The sequence below is a fragment of the Melanostigma gelatinosum genome, assembly GCF_949748355.1.
Source record: "Melanostigma gelatinosum genome assembly, chromosome: 1".
NCBI lineage: Eukaryota > Metazoa > Chordata > Actinopteri > Perciformes > Zoarcidae > Melanostigma > Melanostigma gelatinosum.
The window spans coordinates 18,050,466-18,068,932 of record NC_136634.1 but is presented as its reverse complement, the minus strand read 5'-3'; the positions used below and the strand labels follow the sequence as shown (position 1 = coordinate 18,068,932).

General features: G+C 47.3%; 1 protein-coding gene across 2 annotated transcripts; it reads left to right on the top strand.

The window, feature by feature from the left end:
* Positions 1-243: 243 nt before the first annotated feature.
* tshz3a (teashirt zinc finger homeobox 3a) lies at positions 244-16,699 on the top strand. 2 transcript variants are annotated; one of them, XM_079269221.1, is made up of 2 exons: positions 244-365; positions 12,574-16,699. In XM_079269221.1, exons 1-2 carry the CDS (start codon positions 326-328, stop codon positions 15,879-15,881), a joined length of 3,348 nt encoding a protein of 1,115 aa, XP_079125347.1. In that variant the 5' UTR covers positions 244-325; the 3' UTR covers positions 15,882-16,699. The 2 variants fall into 2 exon arrangements, with proteins under 2 accessions (XP_079125347.1, XP_079125348.1); XM_079269222.1 differs by lacking the exon at positions 244-365 and adding an exon at positions 4,820-4,851.
* The last annotated feature ends 1,768 nt before the right edge of the window (positions 16,700-18,467 follow it).

Here is an 18,467-nt window from a genome sequence, read left to right as displayed (position 1 = left end):
ACACCAGGCAGCCGAGGTGGACGCTGGCTATCACCGCTGACATTCTCAACGCGATCAAACGCACACGCAAAAATATATATATATATCCCCCCCACCTCGTTTATCTATTCTTTTTTTTTTTTTTTCGCCGACTTTTCCTGCAGCCTGCTATTCCGTAGCGATGCTGTTTAGTTTCCCTCTCCATCGGACTCCGCGATGTTGTGCAGTCTACTGCACGAAGGCGTGAATCTTTTTTGAGTAGAGGTGGATCTTCCCGGATACGGCGAGGGGCTATAATAAATAAGAAAAAGAAGAGTTCCACGGAAATCCCCTTGAAATAAAAAAAATGCCACGGAGGAAACAAGAAGCGCCCAAGCGCGCAGCAGGTATGTGTATCCAATTGTAATGGTTGACGATGTGCAAACTGCGGATGTTACCTTTGTTTTGTAGAGCTCACTTTATAGTCACTGCATTTCCGTTTCCACTTTGTCTTCTTTTTTTTTCTTCTTTTTTTTTTGCTCTCTAACGATCCGCTTTGTCAGTCTTGGCTATTCTTGTGCGACCTCGTATAAACTGTTCCTTTATGAAAGCGGATGTACAGTTTCTGTACAACAATCCTGCGTTTTCGCTCCGCACGCTGAGGAGCTACTGTAGTCCCGACGGGCGAGTTGCCTGCTGTAAACTTTCGCTTCCTATTGTTCCCAACTTGAATCCCCGTCACTTTACCGATCCCAACTGCCTTGGGTCGTTTGATCCGTAACGAGTAGGCAAACCCCGGAGGAGATAAGCAGTGTTTTGTTGATGGTGAGTGCCCGAGGCGTGCCATAAGGGGGCCATAGGGGCTTTGTGCGCATTTGATCCCAGCGCATAACTTCTTTGCACAAGCTGGGGAATAAAAGCCTTACCTCAGATTTATTTTTTGTCCTTTTTCTTGGGATAAGATAAACAATTTGAGCGAGACAATGGGGTTTCGTGGGCTGGAAGGAGCCATAATCGACAGTTGCCATGTCTGATTTGACGGTTGATTGATTGGCTGTCATGCGGCTTTGATCTGATCCTTCCCGATTTGCATCAGAAAATCACTTCCCACCATGTGCTGCAGGCCGCTGACGTCACGTTTGAACCACTTTGAAAGGCCCTGTGTACTTTTTTTACCCTCTCACTCGCACTCAATCAGTCTCTCTCTCTCTCTCTCTGTCTCTCTCTCTCTCTGTCTCTCTCTCTCTATGTCTCTCTCTCTCTATGTCTCGCTCTCTCTCTTCTCTCTCTCTGATGGTCAACTGACTCACGAAAAAGTGAAAGAAGGGAGGACAAAGTGGTTTCACAGTGAAACATCACACACACACACACTTCCAGCAGAGAACATCACACTCCCATGTGCACATGCTCACTTGTTCACTTTGAACACACACACACACACACACACAGTGGGTAGAGGAGGCGGGAGGAGTGGGTTAGAGGTTGTAAAAGGAGCCGTGTGCTATGTAATGGAGGGGAGGAATGGGTTTGCTCTGTCAGACCGGGCCGTCACAACGGCTTTGTTTCATGTTTGATTTAATTGTCTCTCCCCTGACAGGCCCATTCATCAATGGCTTTAATGGTCAATCAGAGACAGGCTGAGTGAGTGCTCCCATTCTGTTTAGCCATAAGCTGGCCTGGGCTTTTATTTCATCAAAATGCCCCAGCCTAATGTACATGCTCACTGGCTCAGAGTGGCCGCGGGGAGCACATAAAGAATGACTGAAAGCTTTCTGATTTCAGATCAGTGAGAAGGATGTTTTTTTTCTTCATCTCCTCCTCTCTCCTCCCTGCTACACTGCTGTTTCTCTGTTGACGAAAGGGAATAAAGGGCTGTAATATAGATCGTTTTGTGTTTTTAGAAAACAACTTTTTCTCCCTGAAACCGCACTTCTTTGTTCATTCATTCATCTATTCATTTCTTCATTTTTTTTTCATGCTCCCCTTCCACCCCTGTCAGTCAGCCCGTGCAGCTGCAAGTTATAAAGTTGTCAACTGTTCAGTGGCACACAAAGGGTGATGATGAATTGATTGCAGCACAGAGCATGGTGATAGAGAGAGCAAAGAAAAGGATGACAGATGATGGGCCTTGATTAGGGACTTAGGGGGAGAGTCAGCCCACTGCAACCTTGAGACTTGCATGAAAAATCTATCCCCCTCCCCTCCACACACATGTGTACACACACACACACACACACACTGCCTTGCTCGCTCATTGTCTCTCCAACACACTCTCTCAGCTTCTCTCTCTCTCTCCGTCTTGCCTTCCCCTGTCTGAGAGTGTTTCTCCCTCCACAGTACAAAACTTGTTTTGCCTGCTTCATTAGCGTTGGTCCAATTAGCCGTGAGGCTGATGGAGTCCTGACAGGCCCTGTGATTGGAGATGACAAGCTCGGGGTGCCCAGCCCAATGAGGTTTGCCACCACTTTGATGTAATCAACTTGATATTACACAGAGCCGCTCGCCTTTGGTTGTGCTGTAACTCAATTTTCCGCTGCAGGTGACAAATGGGCCTGCCTACCTGGGTCAGGTCTGAGTGCTCTTAACAACCGAGGGCAGCTGGCCACGTAAACAGCCGAGCAAACATGAGAAAGGGACTCTCCCAGCTGTGGAAACGCAGAGACCTACTTCCTTCATGGCTGCCGATTAGCTTCGCCGCGAGCCAGAGGCCCGGCGCTGTTGAAAAGGCAGCGGAAAGTTAAAATGCTCGGCGGACTTAACAGGAAGTTGACAATCGGCTTAACAACGTGTGGGCAAAGACGCGGCCATTTCGCTGGAATGTCTAACCTGGACAGTGGTTCTGCAGAATGGTGTGTGTGTGTGTGTGTGTGTGTGTGTGTGTGTGTGTGTGTGTGTATAAGAGAGTGCGATACAGAGGAGGGGTCCGGGGGGGGGGGGGTTGTCTGATTTGGACAAGGCTCCACAGCAACAGTCTCTTGTTTCTGCGGGGTCAGGATTATCGCTGCCAGACTGGCAGCCATCACTCATGTCAGTCTCTGAGTGTGTGTGTGTGTGTGTGTGTGTGTGTGTGTGTGTGCGCGCTGACATCAGTGGGCATGAACTTTCTGATTTGTTTGGTTTGTGTGTGTGTGTGTGTGTGTGTGTGTGTGTGGTTTGGCTAGTGATAGTGATGAAAGGAATTGTAACTGTCGGCCACCTGCCGGGGTCAAGCCATAATTCTCTGAGCTCGTTAGGCCCGTCTACGTTGTGCAGTTTCTTCTTCTCTTCCCTTCTCGCCGTCTTTGCACACCGCCTATGCAGCGCACGTAAATCCCGACGTAGAAACACCAGCCACAGCACACAAACGTGCAGTGTTGGCGCTAGTAAAGATACGAGCTTTCACAGCACACATTGCAGACACATGCGCACATGTTGTGACCAGATTGTAAAAACTGGCGAGTGAAATGAAGTAAGCGTTTTTTGTTTTTTATATCGGTCTGCCTTCCTGTTGTTTACGTGTGAAAAGCATGCCCTGAACGGAAGCAGCAGGGGAGCACGAGTTGGGACTTAATAGTTCGGCCGGCATAGAGCGCTAGCTAGCTTTCACAACAATGCGCCTCCGCTGGCGATGTTTGCAGGTGCGAGTGCGGCAAATGTTTTGGTCTTGCAGGCCCCGTTGCTAATGAAAGTCCTATGGCTGGATTCCGGTGCGGTTGAGTCATGTCTGTGATCCATGTGTCTGATAAGTGCATACCTAATGAGGCTGTGAGCGCCAGTGGAAGGAGGAGGAGGGAAGGCTTGACGGAGTGTTTCCCACAGGTATTGACAGATGCCTTTTTGTTTTTGCCATCGGCCCTGACTCCATAAATCCTGCCTGTGTAATGATAACAGTGCCACCCTGCCAGCGAGTGAGTGAAAGAGACAGTGTAAGAGAGAAAGAGGGCAGAGGGGGAGGAACAGGAGGAGGCGCTGGTGGTGGTGGGGACGATGAAGAGCGGGGGCGGTGAAATGGGCCTTCGCTCCTTTTTAACACACACTTGGCAGATGTCAAGCCATAGGGTTGGGCTTCGGGAGAGAAAGAGGAGTATAAGTGCTGTAGTAGTGTCACAAATAGAAAACCGTTAGCCATCCACTCTTCCCTTTCAGCTTTCAGTGTGCTTTCAGCCGAGGTTTTCAGCCGGGGACTGCTGTCTGGGCACTGAGTCGGAGGCTTTGTAAAAATAGTCCCACCGCTGTTGTGATAGATGCAGCTGCACTGTAGCGACAATTGGGACAGGCTGGATCCCTCCAACCCCACCTCCCACCCACCCTCTCTCTCTCTCTCCCTCTCTCTCTCTCTCTCTGTCTCCCACTCCTAGAGGTAGCGAGCCTCAGAGCCTGGTGGGATGTGTGCTCTTTTTCGGGGGAAACTGAGCTGCTCCGGTCTTCAGGGGTCCTGAAACCCAATCCAGGAGGAGAATAGCGCGGCCATGCCAGAGAGCCGATTTCCTTTTCAACAGAGTCATTTATCACTGACCCACCCTTCGCTTCTGACACGGTGACGTGTGTCATTTATCAAACGGGCTTTACCAGACACACAGAAGGGAGGTGGATAGGGGGCAGAGAGGAGGAGAAAGAGAGAGTGAAAGAGGGGGGGGGAACTAGACAGAGAGAAACAAAGAGAAGGAGAGGAATGGAGAATGAGGTGCGGAGTAAATGTGGAGCTGGGGCGAGAGACTGCCGTTTGTGTGTGCGAGAGTTTTTCCAGGGAAGAGTGAGTTCTCCTGAAACCCTTGAGGAGAAGCGTTTGGGAGGGGAGATTTTTTGGAGATGACAGGGAGGATTGAGTTACACTGAGTTGTGTTTTGATGAGTGACAGAATGTTCTTCCGTGAGACGCCTCACGATGTCTGACTGAAGAGGAGAAATATGCTTTGTGAGTACACAAAGTCCGACAAGTGTGTTGGTGTTGTTTACTCATAATATGTGCTCGACGGACACTCATAGGGGCGCCGTAGAGGTGTGTGTATGGCACATGTGGCCATATGGCGTGTGTGTGTGTGTGTGTTGCCTGATGAGCAGGGCTGACGGGTATCACTCATGCAGCAGCCTGGCCTTTAAATGAACCCGAGCTGCTCTGCTCCCCCGTGGCCCTAACAGGCGCTCTCCAAGATGGATGCTTCTTTAAAAATCAGATTAATGATGGATACCGGGCTTATAGTGCCATTTATCATGAAGAATATTATTTAGGCCGGCCGTGTATGGCTGTAACTGGAGAGCCAGGACGAGAAGAAGCAGGGTGGAAAGCCTTAGACAGACACTCACTGTGTGATGGATGGCTGAGCGCTCTCTCTGAGTGTTACTAGACACCAGTGCCGCAGCAGTAGGCCATAATCAGATAGCCTAGGGATGTTTATCCCGCAACTACACTACCCAGATTGCCTTGCCTGGAGGGTTGGGTTTTGAAAAGTATCGTCTGTCATTATTATCATCTTAAAAAAGTTACTGGAAAAAAAAAAACCTCTACATGCTGGCGGGCACGTAGACGCCTCCAATGGCGATTATTGCGATTGTACATTATGAAATGATCCGATGGATCCAATCTAGCTGACTGTAATTATTACCTCGAAGTTTCCATTAAGCTTTGTGCAGAAGAGCCCCCCTGCCCTGTGTCATTCCCCAACAATCATGAATACAAGAGTACAGTGAGAGGTCAAGGCAAGGCCACAGAAAATGAAAAGGAAAAAAAAACAGTTTTGTTTATCGTCCACTTCTCGTTCTCTGTCTCCTACCTCCTCCTCCTCCTCCTCCTCACCGCTGTGATTTATGGTGGCCATCCATCTTCAGGCTTCGTCCATCACCTCCTCGTTGCTAGGCGATCATGGCAGCAGCTGCGCGTTGTGAGAGGGGTTTGGTCGTCCCACTCCCAAGCCTTGACTTCATTCCCTTCACCCCCTGATTCAACTTTAAGCACAGTCCCAGTTTCACTTGCAGCTACAAGCCACAAACATAATCCCAGTTCCATACCTAAACTAATCCTTTATTCTTAACTGTATCCCCAGTTTGAGCTCCTGACGTAGCGTCATCGCTTTACGACTCGAGACTTAAAGTAGGCCTGATTTTAGACGTGTCCTGAATTGTTGAACTGCAGTAACCTTTGTTTAAACCCCCAGCCTTAAGCTCAGACCTAATGTGGGTTTTAACACAAACCTTACATAAAGGTTGTTTTTTTTGTCCCTATCTTCATAGTTTTACCCACCATTACAATATGGCATGATACAATATTACTCACCTTTAACCTCAGAAGCAAGGACACAACAACATCAGACAACTGTCGACCCTGCCGTGACGCAGGCATTATTGACTAAGATAGTTTCACCAGTAAGTTATTTTGATTATGAAAATATGGGCAGATCAGAGAGGTTTGAAATAGATTCGGTTATATTCAGTTTATTAAGAGTATTAACGGTGGCATAAGTGTGCGTGCACATGAGCTTCTGATGGGGGATTTCCGGCGGGTCAGTGGGAGAGAAAACGACACTGAATGAATCAAAAGCCGCGGTGCCTGGAGCACATTGGACAACAACCAGGGGTCGCCAGCACCAAACTGATTATTCTGGGGGGTCGCGACTCGTAAAAGTTGAGAACCACTGTATTAAGTTACACTGCTAAATAGTTTCGTTTAGATTATTGCCTCTATGTATGAACTCTGTCTAATCTGGTGAAACGAGTGTTTTGTAAGTGTGCTGTGAAGCTGTGGTCTGAGTAATTCTTGCATTCTTGTGTCTCTACAAAAAAAAGCTGAAGACTAATATATTTACACAGCCTCGCGACCTTCTAACAACATTTTGTTACGAGGCCTAAACAGTTTGAGGAATGTGCAAATAAACAGCGGTTTTGGTTCTGTTAAATGGAGCTTTGCTTGAGAACCGCCCGAGTAAGGCCGAGAGAGAGTGATGGAAAGACGGAGGCAGAGATGTGGTACAGTTTAAGCCAGTCCTCCTGACTACATCTCATCGAACCAGAGAGGCTCTGTGTGCATGTCGGACTGGAACGCCGCCTTCCGATCCTTATTGCTGCCCTTGGTTCTGCACCTGTGGAAGCTGTTTGTGTTGGCTTTTTGTTTGTTTCCTTTTTTATCGCTTATTGTGGCTGCGTCAAATAAAAAAAACTGTGACTGGAACTATGAGTCACCTCGTTCTCTCCTACGTTAAGAGTCAGTAACGGGAGACCTTTATGTGTTTGTTGCTCGTCTCACGTCAGATAAACGAGATGAATTTTCAAGTCTTGAAGGTCTATACGTGCAGCTGGCAGCTAAGAGGTCCACTCATAACACAACAATCAGCCGAGGGTTGAATCTATTCAGTCTCTCTCCTCTCACTCCTCTCACTCCTCTCTCTCCTCTCTCTCCTCTCTCTCCTCTCTCTCCTCTCTCTCCTCTCTCTCCTCTCTCTTACTATGTGCATTGACAAGTTTCAGCCCGAAGCTGTGCCTGGGGCCAGAATGATCTCTCTGTTTTTCCCATCTCCCATATCACACATCCTGCACTACAATCGGCGGACACAATGTATTCACAATGCCATCAGGGGGTAGAGAACACACACAAATGAAGAAGTGACCGAGACATCCTCGATCGCTTGTAACACGAGAGCCTGTATAAACACGATGTCCTGGAGCAGCAGATTTGTGTATTAAAAAACCCCAAAAAAAACCGAAGCGCACATGATGGCCTTTCTCTGGTCATATCCGATAAAGCTAATCATGTCAGGACTTGTTAATGTTTTTCAAATGGCCGGAGATCACCTGTTACGTATTTTCTGGTGGGACTTTCAGCCAGGCTGTAAGGATCAAAGGGAGAGAGCTACGTTTGATTGAGTGTGCTGCTTTGACAAATGTGTGCAACAGAAAGGCATTTTAGGTATGTTACTGATCTGCTGCTATTTTGACAGAATGGGGCTGTTTTGGACTAAATTATTCTAATCTATTTGAAGAGTTTTAGGCTGCTGGGAAACTTGAGAGCGTGAGTGGAAGTCGGTGGTTTGTGGGTTGTTGTTTTTTTTTGATTGAGGCTGAGGTGACTTCCTGTCCTGTAACGTTCTGGAGCGGTTTCCTGCCAGTAAGAGCCCCCTTGTTGAGGGGCTGTGTTAGTTTAAGGGCGTCAAGGTCCGGTTAAAATACTGTACACATGTCAAGAAAGACTAGTCATGTTGCGAGACAGTTTAACTCTCTCCCCGCTATCCGATCCCCGACTGACTTCGGATATCTCAACCAACATGTCATCAAAGGTCTTGTTAACTACGCCCACCTTTCCTCTGTTCTTCAACTGAATAACAATATGAATTCACTTTATTTATATGTTATCTTTAACACAAGAAGTGCATCTCTGTCAAAATCCCATTGTCATGCATTGTTGTATAATTTATTAAACCATAAACAATAGACTGCACTCTCTGTGCTTTCTTTATTCCTGTTGCTTGATTTTCGTTGTTTTCTTTGAAGAAGCATAAAACTTTTTTGTAATAATAACAGTAAGCTCGCTATAAGGGACCACCCATGTAGACCATTTCCTCTCTCCTCCCTGTATCCCAGCTGTGTCTTTGTGCACAGTACAGTTCTCTATGCGTACAGTGATTATAAATATCAATAGAGTGGTAATCAAGCTTTGAAACCCATATAAACAATACTTTTGCAACAGCGTTAGTTTCTGTTTTATTTTCTTCAAAATCCCCGTAGTTTGTTACTTAGGCGTTCTTATTCCTCTCTTATATCCGTGTAATGCACAGAAATGTACACATTGAATTGACATTGTACATTACATTGGTTTATGAAGTAGGTAGCACATCATTTAAAATAGTAGTAGCTTAATGTGAATTTAAACAAATCCTTTTTAACCCTATTTTTGCAGAACAGAGATGATACGTTTAACAGCCGTCTATGCTATTGTCTAGCGTAAAAAAAAAAGCACAGATGAAATATTTTACACATGATGACCGCACAAAGGACTCGCCTCTTTTTCGTACCATGATGCCTGGGGCAAGGTTGTCCCTTTTTCTTTAAAGAGACCAAGCAGTCATTTGAGTACGAGGGTCAGACACAGGTAGAGTTTTTAAATGACACATCCTGTTTACCCCGCTGCTGTTGGGTGTGATCACGCTCCCAGACTGTTTTCCCAGCTGTGGGGGGCCAGACCAGGAATATGCACTGTGTTTTATAAAGGGAACAGGATTCAGCAGTAGCTTGATGAAAAGGTATATGGGATCGCGCTCCCGCAAATTCACATTCACTGAACGTTATTCAAATTGTATTTGAATCGAGCTGCGATAATCTCACAAAGAACGGACTGCATAGATTTCTACTAGAGAAACGCATGATTGATTTTAATTTTTTTCATGTTATATCCTCTTATTGTCTCTCTCTTGCAGACAAAGCCTATTTAAAATACAGCATCAAAAACAGACAGTGTATTCAGCAGCGCTTGAGGAGAAATAGCCCATGGGACAGAGGGAAGGAGACGAAGAGAGAGCGAGACGCTGAGAGGCTCTGCTTTAGAGGCAGCCACAGCACCTTCCTGCTTAATCACCCCCTGTCCCTGCCCTGTCTGTTGTTCCTGATCGTCAGAGCAGCACTGCAGTATTTCTATCAGATGATCTCTCCCTCCTCGTCTGCGGCCCTTATGTTTATGAAAATGATACTCCACAGGAATGCCTCCTGCATGCCAAGATGTCACTGTCTTTCCTCATCGCTTGCATCTACGTGCATGTACGAGTGTGTCTGAGAAGAGGGGTCTGTGTGTGTGTGTGTGGGGGGGGGGGGGTTGAGCTGGTGTCATAACTGACTGACTAGCTTTATTTTTAATTCCGTGGGGGTGTGCATGTGACGTCGCGTGTCTTAAGGTGAAGTGTGTGTTTCTTCACGTGAGACACATATTTTCTGCAGCTTTTGTGTTTGTGTGGATGTGTTATTGCTATTTCTGTGTGAGGCGTGACTGAGATGTTGATTGTGTGAAAGTGCACCTCCTACCCTTCTTACCCACACCACACCCCCACCCTAAAGAATCAATCATGGAACCTAATGATTCTTGTCTTTCCCCCACATGGCATCGGCTCACTTTATCATAACATGAACACACGCACGCTCTATCTCTCTCTCTCATACGTACACACACATTTGGAAAATATTGGCCCCTAAACCATATGCTTGGATATTAGTAAAGACTGCAATCCAAGAGTATTGTTGTATTCATAATCCTCTTCTTTTTTTCTATTCTAAGGGAGCCTCTATACTCCCATCACCTTTTATTAGCTTGATAAATCACCTCTGTTGTCAGTCAAGCCAGGGAGAATAATTGGATGTGGTTGTCGCCCTGTGTGATGGATTATCAGTCATTGGGGATTAAATTAACAGATAGTGCTCAGACATAATGGTTTTTGTTTTGCATTTTAAATTGCCTGGGAGCATGGCTAGACTCTGTAGGCTTTATAGCTGGTCCTTTTGGACTTCTAGCCCTCTTTCTGTGCTATCCAGGCTTAATGACAAATGAACAATAACCTATTGGGCCGCAGCTCTATTAGTAAGAAATGTAAATTGGATGTGGCAATAGTTTGATGAAGTAGCAAGACCATGTGAAGAAATATGTGGAATAAGAGAAAGGTGACCTGACAACTTGGTCAAGCGGCGTGCCGGGCTCGCCTGATGCAAGCTGACATCCGTGACCAGCTAGTGAGGACACAAACACATTAACTACCTCATCCTGGCTGGATTTCCTCTTTCAAATGAGAGTCTGACACAAACGCATTCCACAAGACAAGCGGAAGAGAAAGTATATCAGAGGGTGTGGGCAGTCGCTTGAGCGCCGGTAGCAGTGAGATATCTACCTTGCGTGTTTGCGCGAGCGTGAGCGATTTACCTCCTCGCCCCCTTCTCCATCCTCCCAGACCCCTCCCTCCGCTCCACATCCACATTATCATAATTGTGTCCAGAACATGAGGGGCCGGGGAAGTGATCATGTCATTTTATTTACACCCTGCTTGGCCTTTTTTACAAACGACATGCCACTGACTGCCAAGCGGACTGGGGCCCGACGACATCTTTTGATCAGGGCTGTCGGGGCCTATCAGCGGAGAATGGCAGGTAATGGATACCCAGTGACAAACCAAATCTCCGGGAGGACGGAGAGTGGTCTGCACCTGCCAGGTCTCCATTAGGCTGGCCTCTCAGTGGGGCTGCCTGCTGACTGTGCCCCCAGGGCCCAAATCAGACCAGCGCCAGCCGCATGGCTGCCTAGAGATTGGCTGTTAGCACTGGAAATGAGAGTTATTTCAGCTATGACATTTTTGTTTAGACTGGATGTGAGTGTGTGGGGCGGTGGGGGGAATGAAGGATTCAGTCACAGTGCGTGTATGTGGGTGCCTGTTTGTGTCCACATGCCCAAGCGCCATTGTACGAGTGCCCAAACTATAAAAGCTTATACCTACGGCTTCTTTCCCTGGTATTTGTCCTCGTTTACAATATTGTCCAAATGGCCGCAGACCCGTCCACAGGCCGTCCGCTATTTTCAGAGATTATTTGTTTTTGCTTAAGCTGAGCGGTTTCGTGAGTGAGGTGGACAGGAAATGAGGGAGGGGGCATGGTGACACTGTGGAAGAAAGGGGTGAGTGGACGGTGAGTCGGCAGTTGGGTGGGTGGACACAGGAGTTTGTGTGTATTTTTCTGTGCCAACACACACTTTTCATCTTTGCAGTGGGCGGCAACATGCACAGTGACGGACCGCTTATGCTTTGCCATTATGTTGACGCTCCTAGAACCTCACCTTGTGCGTTTTATCTTCCCTTGGTCTCATTTTCTCCCTCCCTTATTTTGTTAATTTCTTTTTCCTGATCAGAGAAATGTGTTTGTGTTATGTTTGCATGGCATTCAATGCCCGTTTAGACCGGTTGCGATTTGCTTTTAAGACTACAGCTTGAACAGAAGAGTATTTACTATCTTCTACATTTTAACACACTAATGAACTCACTTCAGTCCAGATGATACAGTCTGTTCAACATGTCAACATTTCATCAACGAAAGTCTGACATCCCTTTCTTGAAATCCTTCAAGATATGCTCTTTGTCTGTGTGCGCATGTGTGTGTGTCTGTATGTACTGTATGTGTGTAATCAGAGAAGAGGCAGATGAAGAGGCGTCAGACATATTAACTGACAGATGGAGGTTGATCCAACTCATTTATTACCCCAGAGGAGAATGCCACAGTGAGATTGGGCTTCATTAATTTCAGATTTAGTTTTCATTTCAAGCTGTTGCGCCCTGAGATAAATAAAATGGCGCATTATGTTTTTTGCCAAGATATTTCTTTTTTGTTTTCCTCCAATAGAAGGAGTGAAAAGAGGGGAGGCATAAGTTCCGTGTGGCTGGGGTAGTATATAAATACAGGCTCGCCTAGAGGAAAATAACACCTCAACGGTTGATGAGGTGAAATGGGATGACTGTAATTTCTCAGCTCAGCTTTAAAGGCTCCCACACAGATGGCTCATTTATCCCTGGGAGTCCTCGGGCACACATAGCAGGGAAACTTTTTCTCCAGTTATTCTAACATAGCGCGTTCACTCCCTGCAATTTAACTCATCTCTTTCTTTCTCTCTTTGTCTCCATTCTCCTCACAGCCTATTCTCCGGAGGAGCTGACAGAGCACAGTGTGGAGGATGAGGAGGCGGAAGCAGACGACCTGCCCACAGCCCCTCAGGATGACCTTCCCATGAAAGATGAGTTTGTGGAGCAAAGTGGAGAGCCTGCCAAGGAGCAGGCATGTGACCAGGAATCAGCTGGGGCAGCAGAACTTTCAGGACCAGAGATGGACAGTGAGTCACATGTGAGCGAGACCAGTGACCGTCTCTCAGACTTTGAGAGTCCCTCAAGAAAAGCTGAGGGCAACTTGGTCACAGCACCTCTGAATGGTGGCACTAAAACACCTCCCATAGGCATGGACACCTTAGAACAAATGAAGGTTATATACTCCAGCTTCCTGACCGGCCCCTTGTGGTCACCGCTGAACTTTAATTCCACACCGCCACAGGCGCAGACGTCGGCCTCTACGGAGAAGCCAGCTCGCAGCAACAGCACTAGTAGCAATAGTAGCTGCAGCAGCGGTAGCTATGACTGGCACCAGTCTGCAGTGGCAAAGACACTACAACAGCAGACTCCCCAGAGCCGTCACCCTGCACAGTCTGAGCCTAGCCTCTTCAGTACAGTCCAACTCCACAGGCAAAACCCAAAGCTCTTTGGCTCAATCTTTACTGGGGCCAGTAAGTTCCGCTGTAAGGGCTGTAGTGCCGCATATGACACCCTGGTGGAGCTGACAATTCATATGAATGATACAGGCCACTACCGCGATGACAACCATGACAGGGCAGGCAGTGGCTCAAAGCGCTGGTCTAAGCCACGTAAGCGGTCCCTGATGGAGATGGAGGGGAAGGAGGATGCCCAGAAAGTCTTGAAGTGCATGTACTGTGGCCACTCCTTTGAATCGCTCCAGGACCTCAGCGTCCACATGATCAAGACCAAACACTACCAGAAAGTGCCTCTGAAGGAGCCCATGGCCCCTTTGGCAGCCAAAATCATGTCTTCTAAGAAAAGGGGATTCGTGGGGTTGGACCTCATGGCCGCACCACGTTCTAGAGAAGGAACCCCCAAAGCTAAGCACCCACAGGCAGACCTGGGTGAACCCCCACATAAACCTTCCTCCAGCCCCTACACAACTCCTAACAACCGCTACGGCCACCAGAACGGTGCCAGCTACACTTGGCAGTTTGAATCCAACAAATTTCAGATCCTCAAGTGTATGGAGTGTGGGAGTTCCCATAATACACTGCAAGAGCTGAGAACCCACATGATGGTGACAGGACACTTCCTAAGGGTGACCAGCTCGGTGGGGAAGAGAATCAAAACACTTCCAGAGGCCACCTCCCCCAACCCTGGTAGGGTTACCACACCTACTGTCCAATCTGTCCCACTCGCACCCTCCACCTTCTCTCCTCCACCTCTTCAAACTACGACAAGTCCTCCCGCTACCTCACCTCCTCTTAAAGATATCAAAAAGGAGGAAGTGGAGGAGGAGTGCTCTAAGCAAGAGGCTGGACGAAATGAGAAGCGAGTTGCAACGTCAGATGGGAAGGAGGAGGATGCTGAGAAGGAGGAAAAATATGACATCTCAAAGTATAGCTATCTTACCGAAGAGGATCTGAAGGAGAGCCCTAAAGGTGGCTTTGATATTCTCAAATCACTGGAAAACACTGTGACATCAGCCATCAACAAGGCACAGAGTGGGAATCCAAGCTGGGGGGGCTATCCTAGCATCCACGCAGCCTACCAGTTTCCCAGTGCCCTCAAGCTCCAACAGGGCAGCATGGAAAAGAATTCCCCACTGAAGTTCTTGTTCAACGGAGGGGATGGAGTGCTGTCCTCCCTTGCCAAGAACCAGCCCCTCATTTCCCCACCACTTAGTCAGTCCTCCCCATTCCCCAGCAACAACTTCCAGGCAATGGAGGATTTAGTGAAAAAGGTGACTGAGAAAGTAGCAAAAGTAGAGCAAAGGGTGAAGCAGTTGTCTCCAAAGATGGAGAACCACCCCTCTCCCTGTAGTAGTGAGGCTGGAGAATCACACAGGGGAGGAGAGGCTGACTCACCTCGGGAATGGAGGGCGGTCACGCCAACCAGTAGCGACAGGGGAAGCCATAGCGACCGAGCATCCCCGGCAACCGAACCCAAGAGGGAGACAGCAGTCAAATCCCCGCTCGCCTCTATGCTGAGCTCTAGTACAGCCATTATCACTGGCCATACTCCTCCAGAGCAGCCCTTTGTCAACCCTCTAAGTGCTCTTCAGTCAGTAATGAACATTCATTTGGGGAAAGCAGCCAAGCCCTCCTTGCCAAACCAAGATCCCCTGAGCCTGCTCTCCAGGCTTAGCCAGAGCATGGCTGAGAGGGCTGCTGTGGCCGCTCCTCCCTCACAAACCAAAAAGCCGGAAAGTGTAGTTGATAATAGCTTTTGCCTGCCCAGTGATGACCAGCCTATGGACCTCACTAAAGGGAAAAGTGATAGAGGGGGCTCTGTAGGCTCAGCCCCCCTAACCCCTTCATCCACGGCGTCCTCCATCTCGCCCTCCTCCCTCTATACTCCTGCAAAGCTAACGGGTGTCTCTCCCTACACATCCAGCAGCCCTCTGCATGAAAACGCATTGTCGGATATCTCAGACATGCTGAGGAACCTGACTCAGTCCCACCATGTCCCAAAGCCTCCCTCACGGTCCCGGGTCACAGACAAAGCCGAGATCGTGGGCTCTACTCATGACGACGACGAAGCATCCCTGCACGGCCACAAACGCAAAGGCCGTCACTCTAACTGGAACCCCCAGCACCTCCTCCTCCTGCAGGCCCACTTTGCCTCGAGCCTGAGGCAGACATCGGAGGGGAAGTACATCATCAACGACCTCAGCCCACAGGAAAGAATGCATGTGTCTCGCTTCACGGGCCTCTCCATGACCACCATCAGTCACTGGTTGGCTAACGTCAAGTACCAGCTAAGGAGAACTGGCAGAACCAAGTTCCTCAAGAACCTGGACTTGGGTCAACCTGTATTCTTCTGTAGTGACTGTGCCTCACAGATCCGCACCCCAGCAGCGTATGTATGCCACCTGGAGGCCCACCTAGGGTTCAGAATCAGGGACCTGGCCAAGCTGTCCCCTAAACAGACTGTCAGAGACTCCCACACTCTCTCCGAGAAACTAGTGCCCCTGGAGTCCTTCCTTTCTCCACAATCACAAGATGACTGCAGTAGTAATGGGACAGTGTTCCGCTGCCAGCTCTGCGTCCGTAAATTTGCCACTAAGCACGCCATCAAGCTTCACCTCAGCAAGAGCCATGGGAAGTCTCCAGAGGACCATCTGCTATATGTGAGCGAAGTAGAGAAACACTAAATTACTCTCAGCAGTAGACATATGTAGAATGGCTGTTAAAAACAAAAACAGCGTATTTGAAAGTGTGGTAATGCACAATGATGGCATGAACCATTAAAATAGTCAGCACATGGCGTTTACATCTATTCGGCCGATAAACATTTCTGATTTCACCAAAATATACTGTAGGTCAAAGATATTTAGCGTGATTTGTTGAGGACAGATTCTTTCACGATCGTGGTGAATCTCTTGACAAGAAGGTCGGCTAATAACTTGAAATGTATTAACTTTATTGTATTTATTTTTGTGAGTTTGGTTCTGATTTGCTGGTAGACTGCATGTTCAACAAGTTTTACTGTTAACATTTGTACAGTCCTGTCCTGTCCTGTCCACATTTTAAAATGCCCTTTCAAACTGGTCATTTTTTTAACACCTTAAAACAGCCAAATGCCTGGGAACGCTCTTCTATAAGAATCTGCCAAACAGCAAAGGTTCATTGCTTGTTTTGTTTTTTTGTTTTCTCTGTACAGCCTGTTGATTTTCTTGCTGATTGTAAAAGCTGCCTTGTTCTTTATCATTGAGTAAGGGGGAACTTAGAATCCAGGTCTGTGTAAAAATGTATATATAGTGTATAAGCTTACAACTCGCTGTTTAAATTATGCATACTTGTTATATTTCCTAATTTAAGAGGACTATGACTATCCACTGGTGCAGAGCCTTTGAAGAAGATGAAAAGGACATTGTTTTGCACAATAGTTTTATAAATGTTATTTGATAAAAAAAAGAAACTAATACAAATATGTTAATGCCTTGTGCTTCTATGATTAAATTGAATTAACTGCTGCATAAAACATTTGTTTTCTTTCATATTTACCACTCAAACATGTGTAAATCAAGGTGTATTATGAATCTCTTATCTAAAACACAATATTTCAACAAGCGACATTTCAAATCGGTTTGTTAATGAAGAGTGGCACATCACGGTGTTGTCCAAAATGTTATTCTCAAGCTGTTATGAAATGTTTCACCTGGCTTGCAGGGAAAACAATACATCTTAGAGTAAAAAAAAAAACTCATCCCTCCCAATTTTTGTCCCACCTTGTGATGACTAAGCATTTACAAATCAGCCGACAGATTGCTCACGAGGTTGCATCTGCAGAAACACTGAGCAGAACTTAAAGAACCCTCAGCATTTTCATCTGCAGTTGTCTTCACAACCACAATTTTTCTTGATATTCCCAGTGATTCCTGTGTCGCCGCGTTGTTGTGAGGCGCACTAGTTGCGAGCAGTGCCACTGCCTGCAAGGCGTCTGGCAGGTGGTGTGTGCTGCATGTAAACCACCAGATGTTTCCGAAACGAGCCACTGGAGGAGGAGGAGGAGGAGGAGGAGGAGAAGGAGGCAGGCGGGCTGGAACAGCAGGCAGAGTGGGCTGATTACCACGGGGGCTTGGATGCCATCAGGAGCCCTGGGCACAGACAGCAGATCTGGCACACACCTGGACTCCAAGACTGTCCCTTGGAAAAAATAAAGCAGATCCTATATACGCGCGCTGAGACAAGCTGACAGTGGTGCAGAATGCACAGACAGGTGCTATTCCCTCAAAGCAGGCTTTTGGATCTAACAATCTTACTGGCAGGTGTTGATGCTATCAGAGTAGTCACAATTCAGGCTCAGTGCCATGTAATAATAAAGTTTTTTTCCATGTTTTTTAGTATGCATGATAAAGACTCACACACTTACTTCTCAGATTTTCCACCATCTACCGTTTGTCTTATTTGAAGACTCCTTGGGACACCATCTTCTTTCTGTTTGATGTTCCCAGGCTTTGCTCGTCATCACTGACTGACTGAGTGACTCGGGGCCGGGGAAGTTATCTGGTTACTATGGTGACGGCCATTTGCCCAGCCTCTAACCCTGCTCGCTCACTCAACAGAGGACAGCTCGAGTGCCGCACACCCATTTACTCTCTTAAATCTCATCATCTCGCTTCAGTTCCTCCCACCCGGGAACAGATTAATTAACACACACACACACTGTGTCCTGACCCCGTCTTCTCGCACAAACTCATTACCGCCTCAGACTTGCTCCCGGCCCTCCGACGTTTAGGATACATTGGTCTAACGTTGTGGGAGAACCCAGTGATGACTCACATCTGACAAGGAGAATAAAGCCCTTAACAAAGGATGATAATTGAAAGATGGCATTCAGACCGGTAGCCATTGATAATGCAAATGAAACGGGCTGAGCTGCCTTATTGAATATTGTTGTGAGTTCTCAAAGCTCGCTGAGTCCTTCCAGATATGATCCATTTTTTTTTCAACACTGTATATGTGTTGAATGCTTTCGGCTTAGCGGTGGACTCGGGGTGAGGATGGTTGGGGGAGTTAATGAGATAGTTGACACTTTGGGGGTTAATGAGGGGCTGGAGGGAGAGGGCTAAATGATTGGACTTCTGCTTGGATGAGCATTATAGTGGCTGCTAGAGGAGAGCAATGTAGAAGCTATGGATCTGCTGTAGCCAATTATTTAATATGAAAGACACAAACTCCTCTCAGTTGTATTTTTCTGCGACAATAAATAGGAGATTAGATGTGTTATCCATTGT